At 37.2% G+C, this 21,516-nt stretch overlaps 1 protein-coding gene across 4 annotated transcripts in view; it reads left to right on the plus strand.

Annotated features, from left to right (window-relative positions):
• VPS13B (vacuolar protein sorting 13 homolog B) overlaps positions 1–21,516 on the plus strand; it is a 486,539-nt gene that overhangs the window by 443,620 nt on the left and 21,403 nt on the right. For all 4 annotated transcript variants that reach the window (XM_069779759.1, XM_069779758.1, XM_069779762.1 and 1 more), the window contains exons 44-56: positions 4,774–4,929; positions 6,316–6,579; positions 6,736–6,819; positions 6,980–7,155; positions 7,658–7,828; positions 8,488–8,689; positions 9,683–9,871; positions 10,296–10,442; positions 11,550–11,833; positions 13,389–13,516; positions 14,120–14,319; positions 16,827–16,945; positions 18,140–18,963. In XM_069779759.1, the coding sequence (XP_069635860.1) occupies positions 4,774–4,929; positions 6,316–6,579; positions 6,736–6,819; positions 6,980–7,155; positions 7,658–7,828; positions 8,488–8,689; positions 9,683–9,871; positions 10,296–10,442; positions 11,550–11,833; positions 13,389–13,516; positions 14,120–14,319; positions 16,827–16,945; positions 18,140–18,963 (2,944 nt within the window). The remainder of the gene's footprint in view (positions 1–4,773; positions 4,930–6,315; positions 6,580–6,735; positions 6,820–6,979; positions 7,156–7,657; positions 7,829–8,487; positions 8,690–9,682; positions 9,872–10,295; positions 10,443–11,549; positions 11,834–13,388; positions 13,517–14,119; positions 14,320–16,826; positions 16,946–18,139; positions 18,964–21,516) is intronic.

Genomic DNA, 21,516 nt, shown 5'->3' on the forward strand with positions numbered 1-21,516 from the left:
TGCCTGAAACAGCTCTGTGCCACTTTAGTGCTACGTATATAGAATTCAAGGGAAACAATATCTATCATTTGCTTTTCTGTTCTCCTGAACGTACACGTATAAATTCTTGAATAGATATTAGTAGTGGTTTGTATATTAGTAATACCTTGACTGGAACCCATTTAAAGTTTTTCTTCTCTTATTTTGAATAGTGTGCCTGCAAAGAACAACTTATGCTAGAATTTTATAAACATAATTTTTAAAGGCAGTTGTAGATTTGGAAATAGCTTTAAGAACCTCCTCCTTGTTCTCCTACAAAAAAAAAGACTGAAGCCAAATTTCAATTTATGTTGCATTTCCAGCAGGATCATAACTCATTGTTATCTATTTCCAAGTTGCCATTCTTTCAGGTATTGGGTTATATAAAGTGTAAGATGATATACAGTACTCTGTGAGTTCAAACTTAGAAACTGTGACTTATATATCAGTTATTATTGGGATATTTTCCTGTTTTATTGTTTAGAGATGTTACAGATTCGCTGCACAACCTTTTGTACTTTACATAATCCTCCCCAGGTCATTTACAGAACAACATCTGGGAAAAAAAAATTCTATGTTATTTTACACTGTTCGAGTAGTGAGAAATATATTGCTTTCCTCTGGGGTTCTCCATTTGAAATCAATGGTTATACTATATTATATCTAATTGACTTTCTAGATAATATCTGGGGCAGATAAGGATTGATATCATCCATGAATCACATGAACCCTCATAATTTGGTTACTGTTCCTTAACCAAAAAACTCTTCTTTTCCACAGTGTGTAGAGTTAGTTTGTCCCTGCAAGGTTCAGGCCTGCTTTGCAGGTTGTGTTGAGTCTTGCAACACCTCCAGGACCCACAAGGGTCAGAGTTTATCTGCTGACTGTGACCTTTTTTTCTACTAGCCAGCATGGGGGTGGTGGAAATTGCTTTCTCCCAAGCTCCATACTGGCCTTCTGTCTTACAAGGGCTGGTGGCATAGAACTGGTCAGATCTCCCAGGTCCCATGAGAAAATGAAGCCAAACTGAAATTCAAACTGCTTTGGTCACGGCTGCAGCTGACAATGTGCAGAATGAACATTTCATTCACCGTTTTCCCAAGTATTAATTGGTTTTATTGTTCTAAGTCCTAATCCTGGTCAAGGGCTACCTTGTATCCTGAAAACACAACCGAAAAACACTGATCATCCTTCTTCAATTTTTCAATTAAAATTTGCTTTAGCTTCAAGTCTTAGAATTCAGCTCCCATCTCCAGTTCCCCATTTCTTCTGTGCTGCTGCATCATCACAGCTTTTATTTTACTATCTTGTATCTTTTAAAATAACCAACTGCTCCCATACCATCAACCAGGTCCTCACTTGATTCCTCCCAGTCTCTCAGAGTTGAGAGCAATAACCCTTATTCTTCCCAAAAAGCAATTTCTAGTTTCATGTAGAAGACAGATATAATCTAACTACAGTGAAACTAAATTAACTTCGGTGCATCTACAAGCAAAGTAGAAATCAAATTTGTATCACTAAGCATTTTGAGGGCACGAGCTTTAAATTACTTCTACAGCTGGAAAATGCTGCCTTTTCTGGACAGGCTCCATTCTTAGTCTCATTTCTAATCCCCCATTTTAGTCTTCCTGCCTTGTCATATGACACTTAGCTTTATTTACTCAGATCGTATCCTTCACTCACACATCTAGCTGAAAACATAAGTAAATTTGGAGGAGTGCATAGAAACATTCTGTGAAGAGACGTGATAAAGAATACAGCTTTTCTAGCCATTTGCTCCAATAGGAGCAGCTTCATCTTAGTCTGCCTCCCTGAAGGAAGGTTTTTTCCCTCTCAAAACAGAAGTCCATAATGGCTCAGAATTACAAATCCAAACCCCAGAAAAGTCTAGACAAAACAAAAAAGTCTGTGTTATCTGTTGATATGTTTCCCTAACAGAAAATGCAGAAATCAAATGGTTTCACAGATGAGTGTCTATCTTCACATATACAGTAGATAGTTTATTTTAAATTCTCTCTTAGCTATAAATTGCCACTCATCACTGGGAAATATTTGTTAGAATGCTTTTGAAGTCCATTGAATATTTTTTGTACCTTTTTGCAATGACTTCTCTTTTCTCCTGATATAGGTATGATACTTAGCTATACTTGTTGAACTTTTTTTAAGCAGAGTGTCTAATAAATACTTAGAATTTACTTAAAGCTTGATAAATGAAAGGGAGTTACATGGCAATTACTGTGAATCTGTAGTATTAAGTCAGTTTTATAACATTAGAGGTCTGCCTTGTTGAGTATCTACCACCATCTATTATGATGTCTTCTGCTAAAATAATGTTAACACCTGATTACTTAATTTGCTAAAATTACTTCAATTTTTTGTTTGCTGCCATATATCTCTGTATCACTTAATGTCATTTGCTAATTACTTCTAGCCACGTTTTCCAGAATTCTCACATTTAAATAACTGATTCACCCAGAGATACCTTTGCATTTTCATGGAATGCAGTTTCTTGGCTCAGAAGTAAACTTATGCAGTACCCAATTCTTATATTGTTGTGTCATTAACACAAATATATTAGATATCTTTAAAATAACTGATGAAGGCTATTCCCTTTCTATGTAGCATTTACCAGTATACAAATAGTATGTTTATAAAATAAAAAATTGCCAATATATGATAATAGCTCTTTTTTATTTTTCTTTCTGAGCCTTGAAGTTAAATGCAGACTAATCATTGTGCTACAAAGAAAATTAGTAAGGCAGCATTTGGGAGCTAATGACTGCTCAGGGAAAGCTGACAGCATGTTCCTTGGGAATGTTCAACTCGTGAGCAAAGCTGTTTATACAGGGTGGGAGACATCCTAATGTTGGAGCTACATACAATTACTAATCATCAATTATGGCATTTATATGACATCTATCTTTGGAGCACACCATATTTTGTGTGCCTTCTAGCTGAGACTGACCACTTAGTACCTTTTCTCATTATTTGGCTGTCATTTCCAGCTACCAGTCTCTCCAAAGTAAACAGTTTTCTTGTTTCTCTTAGTTTTCATATGTGATGAGATTTATTCCCAGCTGCCTCTGTAAGAAACTGAACTGATGCCAGCCACTGCAGTTGGATTTTTTTTGTTTTATTTTGTTTTTCCTTTTCTGCAACTAATACTTAAGAATCAAAGCGACATGTTTGTTTATGAGTTTGAGTGTCCTAGTGCACAGCTTCCCTCAATGTATTCTTGAATCTAAAGCTGTGCCCACGCATGTGCACATCCAGATGCATGCCCATGTGCGCACTGGCATATATTAGCCTTTGTGCTTCCAGCGTAAAACTAATTTGAATCTGAATGCAACAGTCATCACTCTTGCAAATTCAAAAGCCACCCACTGAATGGATGTTATTGTTCTGTGTGTAACTTGTGCTGAGGATACCACAAATTGCAAACAGGCTACTGAGTTGTAGTATCTTTGAAAGTTGTTGCTGCGGTTGTTTCTTAAAACAATGTAAAAAAACACAACATCCAGCCATTCACTAAGTGCAACTGGCCAGTTCTATGGCCAGTGCTATCTCTTTTTGGAAACAAATCAAGGGAGAACAGACTATTTACAAGTTTCAATTTTTGCTCGCGTAAATAATCAAACTTTGGGCCTGATCCTGTTCTCAATTACTTCAATTAATTAATGACAGATGTCCAAAATCAGAGTGAAATTCAACCCTCGAGAGAGAATTCCCACAAGGCCTTTATATAACTGTTTTAAAGGACTTAAATGATGCTTGGGCTCTGTGCTGGCCCTCTGCAAAGAATAAATTTTACCCAGAATGCTTATTGCTTTGATCCCTTATATATAACTCACATTCTTAAGTTTGCTCAGCCACAAAAGGTCTATACAGAGCTAAATAGCCAGATCTTCAGCTGGCGTAAATTTATGTAACTTCATTGACCTACATGGAACAGTACCAATTTTCACTACTCTGGCTTAAAGAATCTCCATGGGATAGAGGTAAGTGCGTATGGTGGGTAAATGGATGAAAGGCTCTTCAAATGATGAAAGACTATATTGCTCTGGAAGTGATTTAAGTTAAACTGGAAAAAAGCCACTCCTTTTCCGGAATAAATCACACAGGGAGTATAATTATGCAGTTAAATTTCTTCTCATGCAGTCAAGCTTGAACTTGCCACCACATTTGTGTAAGAAATGAAATGTTTCCCATCTCTCAGCAATATGTTAAGTTCTACATTTAAGACATATATATGTGAGTTATACAAGTATACATGCAAATAGATTTGCATCCTTCTTTATTTTGAAGGGAAGGGTATTTGTAATTTTCTGTCTTATTCTGAAGGCCGAAAATCTGGCCTGGACCTGCGTTCCATATCACCTTGCTGGTAATAAAGAGGGTGGATTTCTAGAACAATTTCAAGGGCAGTAAAGAAAATCTCTTACTTCCTGTTTTATAGTCTACATAACCTTTTTTCTGAACAGTTGTGTGCTGGATTTTTACCATCCTAAATACACTGTTAAAGCAGGTAATTTATAGAAATACATGATGCAGAGCCATCTTACGGTATTGTTGATTATTCTGTTTCTATCTGAAATCACAGAATCACAGAATGAGTGGATCATTCAGACAACTGGTGTGCTTAGCATTGCTGAGTTTTAAAACCAAGAATATTTCTCTGTCATGGGAAATCCTATCCTACTGCAAGTCTTTTTTCTCCCCAGTTATATATTGAAGTAGTAATTGCTTTCTTTCCAGCTGTTACACATCTGCATTGAAGGCTGGGGAAACTGGCGGTGGTCCGAACCATTCAGTGTGGACAATACAGGGACCTTTATTCGTACCATTCAGTACAAGGGCCGGACAGCATCACTTATTATCAAGGTTCAGCAGCTCAGTGGAGTGCAAAAGCAAGTAAGTATTTGATCCAGTTTGGAAAAAATAACAAGTAATTTAAACTGTTATCTATTCACAAATTAGTTACCTTATTATTTATTTTCTCTTACTGGGATCTGCAAAAAAACAAGTATAACAGTCTTCTGGGGGCATTTTCAGGAGTTTTTACAACTCTTTCCTTCACTTTGGTATGGATCTTAGCATTTAAAAACTCAATTACCACTACATATTTAACATGTTCCAGTAAACATCCCCTTGCGTGGTTTGTAAGTTCTGACAGTGCTAAGTTACACAATCTCGTGCATGTTTTAAGCTCTTGAGAAGCAGAATTTATATTTTTTTTAAAGAAAGTGTTCATATCTTATTCCGGGTTGTAATTCAGGTCTTGTATTGTTAAAAGAGAAAGAAGTACTGACAAAATTAGCATTTGAAAATGGACTGCTGTGCAGTAACTTTTCACATACTATCTTTGCAAAGAGATCTGTAATAATAACACTGCAGTCATTTTGCCTGCGTTGGCAGAAGCCAGAGCATGTGGTGGACATAACATGTTATGTTGCGCAACAGAAATACAGCTGATCGGACAAGAACAGTGCCTGGTGTCACTGAAAGCCCTGCTGAGATTTTGCTTGGTAGGTTGTAGCTATGGTGTGCACCCTCATTAATGAAAAGCAAATGAAGATGGTTGTAGCAGGGATACACGTGGAATGCTGTTCCTTAGTATAGCTTAGAAAAAGTCAGATATATGTTCTGTGGTAAATAATTCATGTATGGATTATGATTATATACAGCATAATTATAAATATGGTATAATTATATATTATACTGATGCCAGCCACTGCAGTTGGACAGCAACAACTCTGAGTCTAATTTGGTCATTTTCTAGGTGGGTGCACTTAAATACAGAAATATGGTACAACCGTTTAATTGAATTACAAGCTTTAAAACAGCAAGCATACTGAAAGGTCTGGATCACTGGATTGTGTTGAGAGTGTGAGGTGTCAGCAGAAACCTTTCTTCTGAAGTACATCACTGTGTCTGCTCAGAAGGGGCTCAGCATTCACAGACCATCACAGTACTCTTCAAATCCAAACCAGAGCTATGTCAGCCGTGGGCAGTACTGCTGAGTTCAGTGGGAATGAAAGTGGATATGTTACATGTTTCTTTCAAGCCCGGATACTGCCTTAGCAATATTTCAAGTGTTTTAATGCCTAGGTTTCTATGAAATTGCACATACATTTGGCCAATAAAAATAATGTTTTACCATTCACTGCCTTCAGCAGTGCTTGGGAAAACCTAAAATAGGGAGGTTATTCTTGTACAGGTTTTCACTCTATAATTAAATTTTGACCTTTCTTTTTCACAATTGTTTATATATGAGCTGCGTATTTTTGTGTGTTTTAGATCCTAATCTGTGGAAGACAGACAGTCTGTAGTTACCTCTCTGAAAGTATTGAACTGAAAGTGGTTCAGCATTATGTTAGTCAGGATGGACAGGCCATTGTTAAAGAACACATCAACTGCCTTGCAGCCAAGCAGAAGTTGCCTTCCTATGTACTAGAAAACGATGAGCTCACCGAGCTGAGTGTGAAAGCTACAGGAGATGAAGACTGGTCCCGAGACGTGTGTTTGAGTTCTAAACATACAGAACACAGCACTGTCATTCAGGTATGACTAGAAATAGGTATATGGAGTATAGCATTAAAAAAATGTCTGACGGAACTTGGGACTTTGCATTTGGACTTCTATTTGATATGATGAAATGTTGAACATTATCATCCTAGAATAATTTTAGTCTAATGCTGTTGATCTCTCTGCATACAGGTACCATCTTCAAAGAGTTCGATTACATATGTGTGGTGCACAATTTTGACTTTGGAGCCCAACTCTCATGTGCAGCAACGATTAGTAAGTACATGTAATGTCTCTGAAATCTAAATGTTTATGCCTTAACATGTTATATAATAAATTAAGGACTGAATGACCCACTTTATTAATAGCTTGTTTCAACAGTTGTAATACTGGAATAAAATTAACCTTAAATTGGTATGTTCTTTTCTTTTTGTAGATTGTTTTCAGCCCTCTTTTCATTGTAAGGAGCCATCTTCCAGACCCAATTATCATACATTTAGAGAAAAGAAGTCTGGGATTGAATGAAACACAAGTGATTCCAGGGAAAGGACAGGAGAAAGCACTGCAAAATATAGAACCTGATCTTACACACCACCTGACATTTCAAGCCAGGTAAAATACTTGCTTTCCTTGAAAATGGTTCATTTGTATGGAAAAGAAGGAATAATTTACACTTTAACTTCTGGTGTATTTTTCCAAAAGTATGGCATATGCAGAGGTGATACAGCAGAACAAGCATATGTAGCCTGAAATGATATGATAGGAAATATTAAATTTGGTATAACTATCCTAAGCACATTGGCATTTGTTTGCTTAAGCAGTCTATGTTTTTGTGTTTCGAAAAATAAATTCCTAAATGATCTTGAAATGTTTTTTGAGAATACTGAAGAGTTTCTAGGGTCTCAGACACAAAGGTCATTACAGTGTCATAACAAATTCATGCATATCAGTTAATGCTCAGGAACTTGTTAGACATCGTAACTTGATTCATCCATGATTACCTTGAGAGTGTTCATACTGCAGAGTACACTTGGAAAGCTTCATTAAAGAAAATGTTAGTGCTACTAATTCTTGATCTTGTTGTGTAAGTGACTGAATCTGTTTTCAATGACAGGGAGGAAGATGATCCATCAGAGTGTGCAGTCCCTATCTCAACCACGCTAATTAAACAGATAGCAACTAAATCCCATCCAGGTGACAATGTCAACCAAATACTGTCCGAGTTCTATGGCACCGCTAATCCTCCCCAGCCTCCATGGCCATATAATAGGAAGGATTCAGACAGGTAATTCTTTGCTAAACTTTCTTCATGGTTGTTGCATTGCCTTTTCATATAAACTGAAACCACGTTCAAGAAGACTATATGTGATCAACATTGAATACATTTTCAGTAATTACATGATTCCTGTATGTAAGCTTCAGAATCTGTTGCAGGTGGGAAAAAATTGAGGTCAACCTAGGGGCTGCTCTTGATTATACTGAGAAGATTGCACCAGCAAGGATTAAAAAATGGAACTATTTTTTTGTGAATGCACTTTCTTTACTGCAGCTCTAGAGGCTGTTGTTTATTCAGTAGCTGTTTGTTTCAGTACAGAAACAGGGAGTTGCTGTAGGAGGAGTTGCTGAAAAAAAAAGGATATGTGATTTTATGACTACAAAAGTCACAGGTTTAGTTCTGAAGGATAGTGGTTATTCTGTCAAGGTGTTTCTTTAATTGACCAAATTTAGGTTGAGCTTATGCAGTTAAAAATATGTCTTTATAGCCTACATGTAGCTAGATCCGTCAGACAGCATCTCAATATGTTCCAAAATGATAAGGAGATTTTTTTTTAATTTCAAAACCAGAAAAGCCTTGCAAATTTCTGAAAATGACAGCTTATCATTTGTAATCTTGAATTCATTATTCCTTTGACTTTATCTTTTTGTTTATTTGTTTCTGAACAGCAATGAACAACTCTCCCAATGGGATAGCCCAATGCGGGTAAAGCTGTCAGTGTGGAAACCGTGTGTTAAAACCCTGCTGATAGAACTCCTGCCCTGGGCTTTGCTTATCAATCAGTCCAAGTGGGACCTCTGGCTGTTTGAAGGAGAGAAGATCGTTCTTCAAGTACCTACTGGGAAAGTAATTATACCTCCCAACTTCGAGGTAACTTTGCCATTCACATTAACGGGCACAGTTCTGTTAAACAGTCCGATTCTGAAGAATGGTTATTAATCCAGATGATTCCCACTTTCTCGTCACTGTGTCTTTTAGTCATATGATGAGGAGTAGAAATAGCAATAGAAATTTGCCACACTGACTGAGCAGTGGGTAGCACAACATACTTGATAGCAATGTTTGAAGCACAGCATGTCGTAAAGATGCATAGTTAAAAATTGTTGGTAAGACACTGTAGGAAGAAGACCTGCATGCTGTCTGATTCAGCAGCCTTCTGTCCTTCCTCCCAATTCAGCCAATGAATCCGCAATGCGGGCATAATGCAGCAGCCCAAGCAAATTGGTATGAAGGCCAAATATAGACTTTGGCCCCAGCTGTGCCAACCTGACACTTGGGAAGTGTGTTGACCACAGCAGGAAAACTGACAGCCCGGAAGGAGTGTTTGGTTTGAGAGTGTTTTAGGTCAAGTTGTTTCATAACTGGTATGCTACTAAGAAAGCTTTGATAATGAGATAGGGTGAATTACAAACAAGGAAGATTCTTTAGGATGCCTGAATTCAGAGTTTTGTGTAATGGATCTTCTCACATACCTTAGCTTGGCCATGTACGTACTTTTTTATTACAATCCAAATATTCTTTATTTTTGAAAGAATTAAAATAATTTGACACAGCAGCTTGTCAATTGCAACTGGACAATCTGATACTTCCTGTTTATTTTGCCATCTTCCCCCACTCCGCGTATGTCTGTTAGTAAACAAAAAGTCTGCCTGTTAACACGTCTCAGTGTAGACTATGGTCTTGATTCCACTGTGAGGACCCCATATCCATATTGTGGTTTCATCTATCCTTGTACCACATAAAAAAAAATCAGAGGGAGAAAAGGAGGAAATGAGGTAGACTTCATACTGGAAGCTATGTTTAACTCTGGTAGAAGTGTATTGAATTGTCAACAAGTGATAATCAGTCATTTTTCACTTGCAGGAAGCTTTTCAGGTTGGAATATACTGGGCAAACACTAACACCGTGCACAAATCAGTGGCAATTAAACTGGTTCATAATGTGACCTCCCCGAAATGGAAGGATGCCGATAATGGGGAAGTGGTAACGTTGGACGAAGAAGGTTTTGTTGAAGCTGAAATAAAACTTGGTGCTTTCCCAGGTCATCAAAAGGTTAGAAGAATATTATCATGATTTATAACTCTATCATTTAAAAACAAAGTCATGCATCACATGAAAACAATCAATTGCTATGCAGTGTGAAAGCTCCTCCCTAATTATGTTAATACATGTAAAACATGAGGGTATAAACAATATATGAAGTATAATTTAAAGAATTAGATCACCAAAAACATTCTGCCCAACTCATCAAGGTAATGCAATATCTCCTGGAAAAAGAATTAATGAATTCTCAATCCTGTTTGGAAAACATTGACAGATGTAACTTCAAAAGTATGTGATGTGCCTCCAGTTATAAAGTGCATGAATATAGACAGGATTTCCACAGTTAAAAAGAAAATGGCAGTTCTGTCCCTATATTTCAATACCTTCTGTGGTGTTCTGTGTGACCTCATAATCGTTTTTTATTGTCTTACAGCTGTGTCAATTCTGCATTTCTTCGATGGTTCGGCAAGGTATACAAATTCTACAGATAGAAGATAAGACAACAATAATCAATGATACATCATATCAAATCTATTATAGGCCACAGCTCTCTGTATCCAAACCCCACCCAGGAGAAGAGGTAAAACACTGTGGATACTGTTTTTATTTGTCGTCTGTGGTACATGGGTGTTTAGATTTGTATGGTCTCAAGTGCATATAGCAGAGCTTGAACAGAAATATTTAGACGTAATAATGAAAAAGTATTTTATATCATTTTAATTTAAAATACAGAATCTTGGGTAAATTAAACTCTAGTAATTAACTGTGATCAGAAATCTGTGCAAAGCAGGAGATTCCTGCACATTGCAGAATTAGTTCTGCCTGTTCTCCATCTGTTCAGGCACTAATGGCCATTTCTGTAAAATAAGCAGTGTAATTTGTAGTAGCTGTTGAAATTGTTCTCAGAATTTTTACTGAGTTTGCTTTTAAAAGAGGTATATTGGCCTGGCAGGCTGAAAATTTTTTGTTATCCTTTTGGGAAGATTCCAGTTATCTGAACAAAGCTGCAGAACTAGAGACATGCCCAAGGTTTATGTATTTCAGCGAACTGCATCAAATTGTGAATATCAGTTTTCTAATAATCACACAGTATACTTAAGGACTAGCTTACAGGAACCAAAATGTATGCATGGTCAATATATTTTAATCAACCATTTATACATATTTATTGAAGATTACATTTATAGTCAAATATGTGGAAAGAATTCTCAGGGTCAAACTTGCTAGAGGAGTTGGCAGATAAACAAATTTTTTTAAGTTCTCTATTTCTGTATTGTTTTCCTTCTGCATTAGTTTTCTTCACATCGGTATCTACATTTGTGCATTGCGCATTTTGTGGCAGTCATGGGTTGGGGAATTGGAATAATGTTGAGGCTAAAATCCATTCTTAGTTTTATATCTATAAATGGATTTTCTTCTCACAGTTATGTTACAGTGATGTAACTTGCTTTTGGTAGAGTTATGTTGTGCAACTGAGAGTGGACGGTAGACAACTGTGCTCAGTTAACTGCATAACTATGCCTGAAGACAGAATTTGGCCAAAGAGCTTTTAACACAATGGACTCAGTGCAACCTTTAGTTAGTTGCGGTCATTGGCTACTTGAGACTGTTCTGTGCAAGATCAACATGAATAAACTGCCTGTTAGGAGCCAGCGTGTCGTGCTACCACCATCTTTTTTCTTTCCAGAACTTCCAGTCACCAGACAGTACAGTGTTCAGCATCAGTCCAGCCGGGGCACCACCCAGCAAGACGCTGAGCACTGTGCCCTGCTGGGACCTGATGCCAGACACCAGTCCCTTAACGTCAGGGGCACCTCTTACTGAAAAACGCATGCTGCTGAGTTTCAGTCCGTGTGGCTGCGCTGGGAGTTGTGAGCTGTGGAGCCTACCAGCTGTCATTAAACAGGAGTTTCCTAGACAGAGCGTGGCAGTGCCCACAGGGGTTTGTAGTGAAAGTGGATTTTGTACCAGGTACTGTACGCTGAACAGTCATACATAATGAACTTTGCTTGTTGCTATCAAGCCTCAGCTAGTAACAAACAGTAAGAGATTAATGCAAAAGTCAGAGTAACAGATGCCCCCCATATGTAAAGGCAAGTCTTACTTTAATTTAAAAATTGTTATCTTTTGATGGTTTTGATGCTTTTATTATAAATGGTTTAATGTTATAACCATGTACAACTTGTACAATTTTTATAATGTATGGGCTGCTATTTTTTTACATGCATACAAAGTAAGAGCATGAAAAGTTTATATTCAAGATTATGGTCTTTTTTAATTTGTGGTAACAATTTAAGAGTTCAAGAACAGGGTGAAATAATAAAATACAAAAATTTATGTTTTGTTTATAAAAGGTAAAAGTATATTTTAGTAAGAATAATGAGGATAAACAGGAAAAGCAAAAAAAGTGATGAAACTATTTTGAGACTACAACAAGGAAAGATTTCCAAATTTTAAAGCTTGAAATATCCAAATGTACATTCCACTTACAAATAAATGTATCCAGCTAGTTAAAAATAACAGTCCAATGACTTGTCAGGTGCCCAACTTCAGTTCTCAGACCTGATATCTGAATCTATTCATGCTTATACTGGTAAACAAGAAACAATCCGCTGAAATCAGAGAAGCTACATCAGTATATATTACCAGCCATATGATCTTTGTCTTGCCTGAAGTGCTTGATATCGTTCAAACCCTCATACAGTTCCTCTGCGGAGTCTAAGAGATGTCACTGTGGACACTAAAGATTCTCACACAGACTTCAGATGAAAAAAATTTTGTAATGGGAAGAACAAGGAAGGTATTCCTTATAATTCTGAGACAGGCATAGAGGATCTCATGTTCCTAATCAAATTTTCAGACTGTTTGGATTGTTGAAATCACCATGAGGCGAAGTTTTTCAGAAATAGCCAATAAATTTGCACAACAAAAAAAAGAATTTGTGTTTATTTGTGAAGACATTTTATGTAGCTAATGCGTAGAACTAAATTAATTTATTTTCACTTTGGAAATTTATGTAATGATGATCCATAACATTAACATATGAGAGGGTGATAGCATTGTGGATCATTCCAGGGGAGCAGTCAGTTACAGATTTATGTATTTGTTAAAAATATCTTTCACGTATATCAGAGAAGTATGCGTGCAAATTCCTCTGGAAATTTTTAAAGACTTATGTTGAAAATTCGGGCCTACAATCTCATGTTTTTAATTTAATATAAATCTCTGCTGGATAGGGCTCTCATCTTGCAAACACACGTGCTCAATTTAACTCATGAGTAGTCTCTATGAAGTGATTTCTTCTCTAATGTTGTTTTTTGTGCTATTTCCACGTGTTCTTCTGTTTAAATATAATTCTCAGTGGAGATATGTACTTGCCTAAATTTATGTAAGTATCTGTGGAATTGGAACTTGATCATAAAGAATCTTACAGATGCTAGTTTTGAATGCTTTTAATTGTCCAGAGTAATAAGACATAGATTTCATCCAAAACATCCATAATCAAATATATCTGCTTCTGTTTTAGAGCTATAGCATTGACTTATCAAGAGCATCTTGGCGTGACGTACCTAACACTTACAGAAGATCCTAGTCCTCGGATAATTATCCACAATAGGTGCTCCATTCCATTGCTTGTAAAAGAGAACTTCAAAGGTAGGTAGTATGCAGTAATTAGAAACAGTGCACTGTTGTAGTATAAATTATTTTACTGTATCTCCAATACAAAGTTGAGTTCAGTATGTGTTTTGGTTACAACAAGAACTTGTTGCCCTCATAAAGGTCTGTCTCAAAGTGAGAGGCTCCGGAAGATACTGAAGCCTGGAAGCTATTGGAGCTGATCATGAGGTCAGAAGTATGAACTTACATGGCTCCAGGCTTTTGGGTCTCCTTGGTTCCAGCTGTCAAGGTGACTCGGCTGTAGGAAACTAGTAGGCAGTGGAGTTTCATTGACATCAGTTCAATCCCATGGAACATTTAAATTTCCTCAGATTGGCAAATGTAACACAAAACATATTGTCAAAATTCCAGTTACAGTATGTTAATGTAATGATTAGTGGAACATTATTTATGTAAATCTTAATGACATAAAAAAGAAAAGGAAAAAACCCAAACACATAAGATTCCAACCAATGGAAAGTAATATTTTTGTCAGTGATATTTCAGACAGAAACTTCCTCAGTTGTGTAAGCGTAGGTGACTTTTGATTTAATACAGGTTTTAGAAATCCCTAACCTTGTATATTTTATACAATTTCAGATACACCAAAGTTTGAAGTTTATTGTAGAAAGATTCCAGCTGAATGTTCGGTTCATCATGAACTTTACCATCAAGTCTCCAGCTATCCAGATTGCAAAACAAGAGATTTGTTACCCAGCATTCTTCTGAAAGTGATGTCGTCCGATGAATTAGTAAATGAATGGAGTGATTTTGTGGACATCAACAATCAAGGAACACAAGTAAACCATTATAAACTGTTTCCTAGTTCACAGCATAAATAGTTGTCTTCCTGACCTTCACAGTATATTGTTCCTCTGCAATAAGCATATCCTTTCTGTTGGTTTTAGGGTTTTTTATTTAAGTCTCAGGAGTTCTCTTTCCTAAGACCCTTCTTGTGGAAGTTTTAGAATACAGATTACCTTCTTCACTGGCCATTTTTAAAAATAGCTATATCAAAAATACAGGCTTTCTAGCGCTGAATTTTTTCACTTCTTTTTAATCAATCTTGTGTTCCCTGGAAAAATTGGTCCTGAAAATTTCTGGCCCTTGTAAGCAAAGAATCCCCCGGGATGCAGGAAAATCCTTCTGTTTGGTAACTTAATTATCACAGGATTTTTATCTTTACATCTTGTAGGAATCATCACTGTCATTCTCCTTCTGTGTCTTCACAGAAGCTACGCATGTCTTTCTAAAACAAAACAAAAAAACCCTTTTCTTTCCTTCTGTTATTTTTCTCCTGTTTTGAGGTAAATGAAAACTTCCTTGACTGGAGTAATTCTTTTTGATGGGAATATTTTCCATCTTTGAAGTCATTAGTTTACATGGAATCAACATAAACTGCTTGGCTCTTTGAAAGAAATACTAGTTTCAGATGTTTTCCCTGGGGACCAATCACAAAATGCTCTTGATTATTGAGTGTTATGTTATATAGCAAGTAGTTCAGTTTCATTCAGCAAGCCAGTCAAGCAATGCAAGGTTTCAAATTTCAGTCATTAATGTTATGCCAGACCAGGGTTCTTTATAAGTATCTGGCTCCTAGAAGGAATTAGATGCTAAGACAACATTTGGGGATCATTGTCTACTTGAAGAACTCTCCAAATAAAAAGTGTAGCCTTCTGTTATTGAAGTTTTAGGGTTTACATGTAGAGAATTTCCCCAGGATTGCTCAGACAGTCTTTCTCTTAGAAAACTATAAATGTAAATACATAAGGAATATGCTAATAGCTTCACATACAACTCAGTTCAGATTGTGAAATAACTGGGATTTAGAGGATCTTAAGTAATTTATACCCTTTCTACCTAGTCACAGATAGGTACTTCCTATTCTGTTAGAAAGAAGATTTTATTAATTTATTAAAATTAAGGTATTTATCATCAGAATCATCTGAAATTTGAATTAAAATGACCAATCTTTAAGATCATTGAGGGGTTTTTAGAATAATGAGAGTGTATTGAAAATTCAGTAAATGTCCTTTTTTCTCCAATTCCATCATGCAGGATTCTGAATCTCTTTCAGATAAGCAAAGGATTAAAATTGACATATTGAAATTAGAAATTCTTTTATATGTAATTTTCAGAAGAATAAGATGTAACTTGATGAATGAAATTTAATTATCTGTGCACGGTTATTATAAATAGTGTAACAAGAATCAGTTTAAATGCTGATCCTACTAAACTTCCAAGTGTTTTTCCTTCTGGTGACTTGTTAACAGCAGGAAAGAATCTTCAAGACAAACAACTGTTTATTTTACCTGTGCTAGCCCATTATCTTTGTGTTATTTCTTGAGTTTGGATTCCTTTAAATTATAGCTTCTGTTATTACAATCTAGTAAACAATTGTGTTTGTAGTAGCCCTACAAGAAAACAGAAGCCAGTTTGCTCTAACGAGGACTACTGTGAGTTTTCCAAACCTAAAAAGACCTTAGTCTTTTATATTCTGGAAAAACACAAAACTTGCACAGAAATATTGCAGAATTTAGCTCTAAAACCAGTATGTAATTTCTTTAAATAGAATATTTATTCCTAAGGACAACATGTGCAGAATGAAAGTTTGCATATCTGTAATCAAGACGTGAACCTGTTGTCAAGTTCCCATTTTCCTACCTTTTTAGACGTTTTACACTTTCCAGTAGACTTTTGCCATTTCTTTGTGGCAGCACCTTGCTTGTGAAGGTGTTCTCAGAAAACCAGTTTAGGTGGCTTAAAAATGCATTCAGTGTTGAGTTGTTAAGCAAGTCTTCATGAATCCAAAATGTTACTTATTTTTTAGTCTTCATGTGTTTTGCATCATGCTATCAGCCATTCATCTAACCAGCTCTGAGCTAGGTCATAGCAACATAATGTTAATTTAGGGCTTGTTTTCCAGAGGAGAAGGTGGGATTTTGCAGAGCTCCAGGAATATGCCTTTCTCCTTAATCCAAAATCACAAATTAAAATCTCCTATTTATTCTGTTCTCCTATTACCCCCCCCTCCCCCAGCACATCTTGCTTATTTCATATTAAAATGTATTCAGTTATACAGTTAAATGATGAGGAGCAAATTTCATCTTGCTGTACAACTGAAATACTTAAAGTGTCAAAGCTGTTATTTTCTGAAGTCTTGAAATCTGTTTTTTTTTTTCCTGAACAGTATCATGATTTGAGTAAAAGATCTCAACCAGAAGGCATTAATAGGATTAATTCAAATTATGACATTAAAAATAGTAATTTCAGTAGCATTCCATATGTTTCTAACTCTCTCTGGTAGATTGTGTTCTTAACTGGCTTTGGCTATGTTTATGTGGACATTGCCCATCAGTGTGGAACAATAGTTATAACCTTGGCCCCAGAAGGAAGAGCGGGACCCATCGAGATCAACCTCAACAGGTACATAAAGCACATAAAAGATGATAAAAAGCATTGCCAAACAGTGCTGAGAGGTCAGTCAGCTTTCTAAGTGTTCACTGACTTAAAAACTTTGGCTTAACTGTTCGTTTTATTTAATACTGCTGCATGTTCTGTGGCATATGTTTAGACCATATGTTATGCTTTGTATATCCGTTAAAAAAGGACAATCTAACATGAAAAAACATATCACTTTAGGGTAAACACTAGATGTCTGATACAAAAAGAAGTCCTGGGTTGTTCATTAAAAAAGGTGTTTTCCATCATAATTAATTTTGAGTGTGTTCATCAGTTTAAAATTTATTTAGCCAGGTCCTGCCATCCATAATCATACAAGCTCCCACTAAAATTGACAGGAAGCTTAATGTGCAAGGGCTACAGAAATAGTCTTACAGTCAGTAATTAACTGTACTTGATTATAACACTCTTCCTTAGAAGACTTCCCCACTTCCATTACACACTGCAACCTGGTCCTCAGCTCCATTCAAGTGCGATTATAACACTACCTAGTTCCAAGATGCAGAGTGCCTGGCCTCCAGCAATGCTGTTACAATTAGAGTGGAATTAGTTGTACTGTTTTTATTTGCGCTGTAATGAAGCATTAATCCCCAAGAAACTGGTCGTCAGCAGTACACAATAGCCCACTTGCTAGTTAAACTTGGCAATGGGCAGTTAATACTGGGGGTGGAGAGACCCTCAATGCCATCAGTATAAAAATGTGGTGGCTTCATTGGAGGGCACTTGCTGTGTGTGGTGTGAAATGAATTATCCATAATACTAACCTTCAGTAGTGGCTCCCAGAAAATATTGTGACGGCTGAGGCTGTATGTGAATTATCAGAAAATTGTGTTTGTTGTCTGCTTTAATATCTGGCTCTGTTGCAAATCTAATAGGGAATTACTGTGTGTATAGAGACGTCCTTGTCCAAACTATCCTGTTGATTGATAAGAAAGAAAGAGAAACCTGGCGTAGATGTGTAATATCCCATTTCTTAGAAGACCTCCTGGGTGGTATCCACTATGGTGATTAGGGCTGCCAGATCCCATTAACGTTAACAGGACTTGCACAATGAGTTTCCCATGTATTATAGAGAAAGTCTCTCCTGATAGCTTTTTGAGAGAGAAAGATGCCTTCAAAATACATGAAGTAACAAAACTTGTTTTCCCCCCTGTCTAGAAGTCAAGAGCAGACCCTGTCACTGAAAATGTTCATCAGTCAGTTAAGTCTCACTGCGTTTGATGACATTACAAACCACAAAGTATCATCTGAACTTCTGCGCCTCACAGCAGACAACGTTTTCCTCCACATGGCCCCAGCCACCAGCTACCTGAGACCCCTGTCACAGGAGTTCCAGCAGGACGCCGTGGAAGGCCTCCCACAATTTCATAGTCTCCAAGTGTATTGTGCAGACTTGCAACTGGACAATCAGTTGTACAGCAAATCCAATTTCCATTTTGCAGTCCTGCTATGCCAAGGAGAGAAAAATGAAACTGTGCAGTGGTCCAGAGTGAACAACCTCATTGTTTGTAACAAAGATTTGGAAAGCTATAAGGAAAACTGCTTTATAAAACTCTGCATTGCTTTTTCCAAGGAAGAGAATTTCATGTTTCACGTGAATGACCTCAGCTTTGAACTCAAACCAGCTAGGCTGTATGTGGAAGACACCTTTGTTTACTACATTAAGACTTTGTTTGATACATATCTTCCAGAAAACAAAACCCCTTGTCAATCCATTAATGCTTCAGATAGTGCCCTGATACTGCCTGAACAAGTGAGAGAGCATGCAAGAGCTTTAGTCAAGCCAGTGAAGTTAAGAAAATTAACGATACAACCTGTTAATCTCCTTGTCAGTATCCATGCTTCATTGAAACTGTATATAGCCTCAGATCACACCCCTCTGTCCTTCTCTGTGTTTGAGCGAGGACCCATCTTCACCACTGCCAGGCAACTTGTCCATGCCTTGGCCATGCATTATGCCGCTGGAGCACTTTTCAGAGCAGGTCAGTACTTTTCCTTAACTTGTAACATTTTTATTAGGTACCAGGATTCTGTGATTGTCTCTCAAGCTGAATGACCTACATATTAGCCGTACAATTACTGTTTTCCTTCAGACACTGTTTGATAATGATATTTTCAGACACCTTTCATGTCCTGCCATACGACAGAAGGGAAATAAAATGGCTGAGCAGACACCAGTGAAGATTTGTAAAGTTGTGCTAAACATTAGCCAGCTGCCTGAAAGCTTTACAAAACCCTGAACACAGCATAAAAATGTATTCTAGCTGGCTTAGGTTTTGTCATTTTATATTATAGCACTAGTCAGAATCAACCCACATTCCTCACATAAACTCCCCAAAACTACATTTAATCAAATTATTCAGCATGTTGCTCTGCATTCAGAAGTAAATTATAGCCCTGAATGTTGTTTTGTTGTTAAACCTCCTTTTGGCTGCAGTTTATGATTAGGAATCTGTCTTTCTTCATACAGCCTTCATGCTAAACTGGCACACAGATGTTTGTTGTCCTTTGATCCAAGAACTATGAAGTTTGCTGTTACTAATTTTTTCCCATATAGGATCAATAGTAAGCAATTAGTATATTAGGTTAGCAGGTACATTCTGTTTCCCGTAAATATTAATTTAGAAGTCATGAAATTTGGTCTCTGATGTGTCTTAGTGTGGAGCAGAATTTGTATCTGAGACAGGAGGAAGCTCCTCCATGATCACAGGCAACATAGTCCACACTGGGCTATATTTTCCTGAAATAGTAGTGGTCAGTTTTCCTGAAATCCTGATGCTTCAATATGTGCTGCAAGCACAGCTGCGACCTGATTTCTGTGCGCAGTTTCCAAAAGTGTACACATGCATTTCAGATATTTATAAATAGAAATAGTGAGATGCTGATCTGGTCTTTCACTGTGTGCATACCTGACTTTCACAGCTGATTATGGCAACTGTGTACACAATTGTGGACCAGAACATTGTGCACCAATTCATTATTTTCTTGCATTATTTTCCTTGCAAAATTTGCAGGTTTTTCTTTTTACTACTTATTTGGATTTGTTTTACAGTCAAATCCCATAGTACAGAAAGGGAGATTTAGTTTCTTGCTAATTAAGAAGCTGTAGCCAAATATGGTACACAGTGTGAATGTTTCTCCCCACAACTGGCCAGGAGTGGTGATACAAGTGGTGATAGACTGCAGCAGGAAATTGGGGTTATACTGGCTTTTCATGCTCAACATCCGAGGTGAGGCACATATGCCGGTTAGGGATTCCTAAGCCTGGTCTTGGTCTTTCCTCCTGTGCTACCCTTGCAGTGTGCAGCAGTGCACAGGCCACTCCTTGCTCTGGGCTTATGATGGAGCTGAAATCAAGCAAGTTTAAACATTAAGAAATTAAGGTTTGCTTCAGTGGAACTTCTCTTGAGGAAAATACATAAGCATATATTTAATTACTACTTAAATCCCACTCAAAGCACTAAAGCTAAAATGTATTGTTTGAAAGGGGTTACCATGATTAAAATCATGAATTTTATTGATTAATGTTTGTTTGGGCAAAAAAAATGCTTTATTTTGAAGAGTTTGTGACACTTGTCAAAAGGCTGACTGTGTCAACAAAGTTAAAAGGGAGGAAAAAATCAAGCAAAAAGCTTTATATGGTCTGCAAACCCTGAGTCCTTTCCTCACCATCAGGTGAGTTACACTTCTTGGATTGGTCTCTTGTGGAAGATGACCTCACTCTCCTGCATTTTAACCACATTAATCTGCAAAAAAAGGGGTTGTTTGACCCCCTTCTGCTCACCACTGTCCCATGCATAAATTGTTGTAGCATCTGCACAAACAGCATTCCCATACAGCTATGCCTTATGCTCCAAGTGGGATATAGTCTCATTTTGCCCTTAGCTGTGTACAAGACCATCGCTGCCCTCTGGGAGGAGGCAGGATTTTCCCAAAGGCTGCTAAAGGGGCTGTATCAGGCTGCCCCATATGTTGCAAAGGAGCAGCCAGCATCCATGTCTCCTAAGCAATGAATGGGGCTGGAGAGCTCTGCTCAAATAAACCGATTAGCATTGCGTGTCTCAAATTAGCAAAACTTGCAGTGGAAATCTCCCATCCTTTTCTAATTAGGTTGGCTTCTATTTAGAAGTTAATAAAATTCTATTTAAAAATATTACTGGTATCAGCCAGAACTAACCCTATAGTTGCCTATAAAGAAAATGCAGTGGCTCTCTGCTAATATAGTCATAATTACTTCATATTAGTGGATATAATTACTAAGCATACTTTGGGAAATGGTAACCTGACATGATACTGTATTTCTGCAAAGCAAAATGTAGCACAGAGCTTGTGAATTGAGGGATTATTCCTGATTCATCATTCTCCTATTCCTGACTTACTCCCACACCTTCCTGCTTGGGTTGGGTGGTCCATGCCAGCAGTGAGGAGCCATTAGTTTTGCTCTGGGCATTGGCCAAGGAGCATCACCCTTGCTGCAGGTTGCACATTCCTCCCATGCACTCTCCAAGGGTGAGCACGCTCCTTCCAGAGCTTCC

Source organism: Haliaeetus albicilla, chromosome 3 (genome assembly GCF_947461875.1).
Source record: "Haliaeetus albicilla chromosome 3, bHalAlb1.1, whole genome shotgun sequence".
NCBI classification, from domain to species: domain Eukaryota; kingdom Metazoa; phylum Chordata; class Aves; order Accipitriformes; family Accipitridae; genus Haliaeetus; species Haliaeetus albicilla.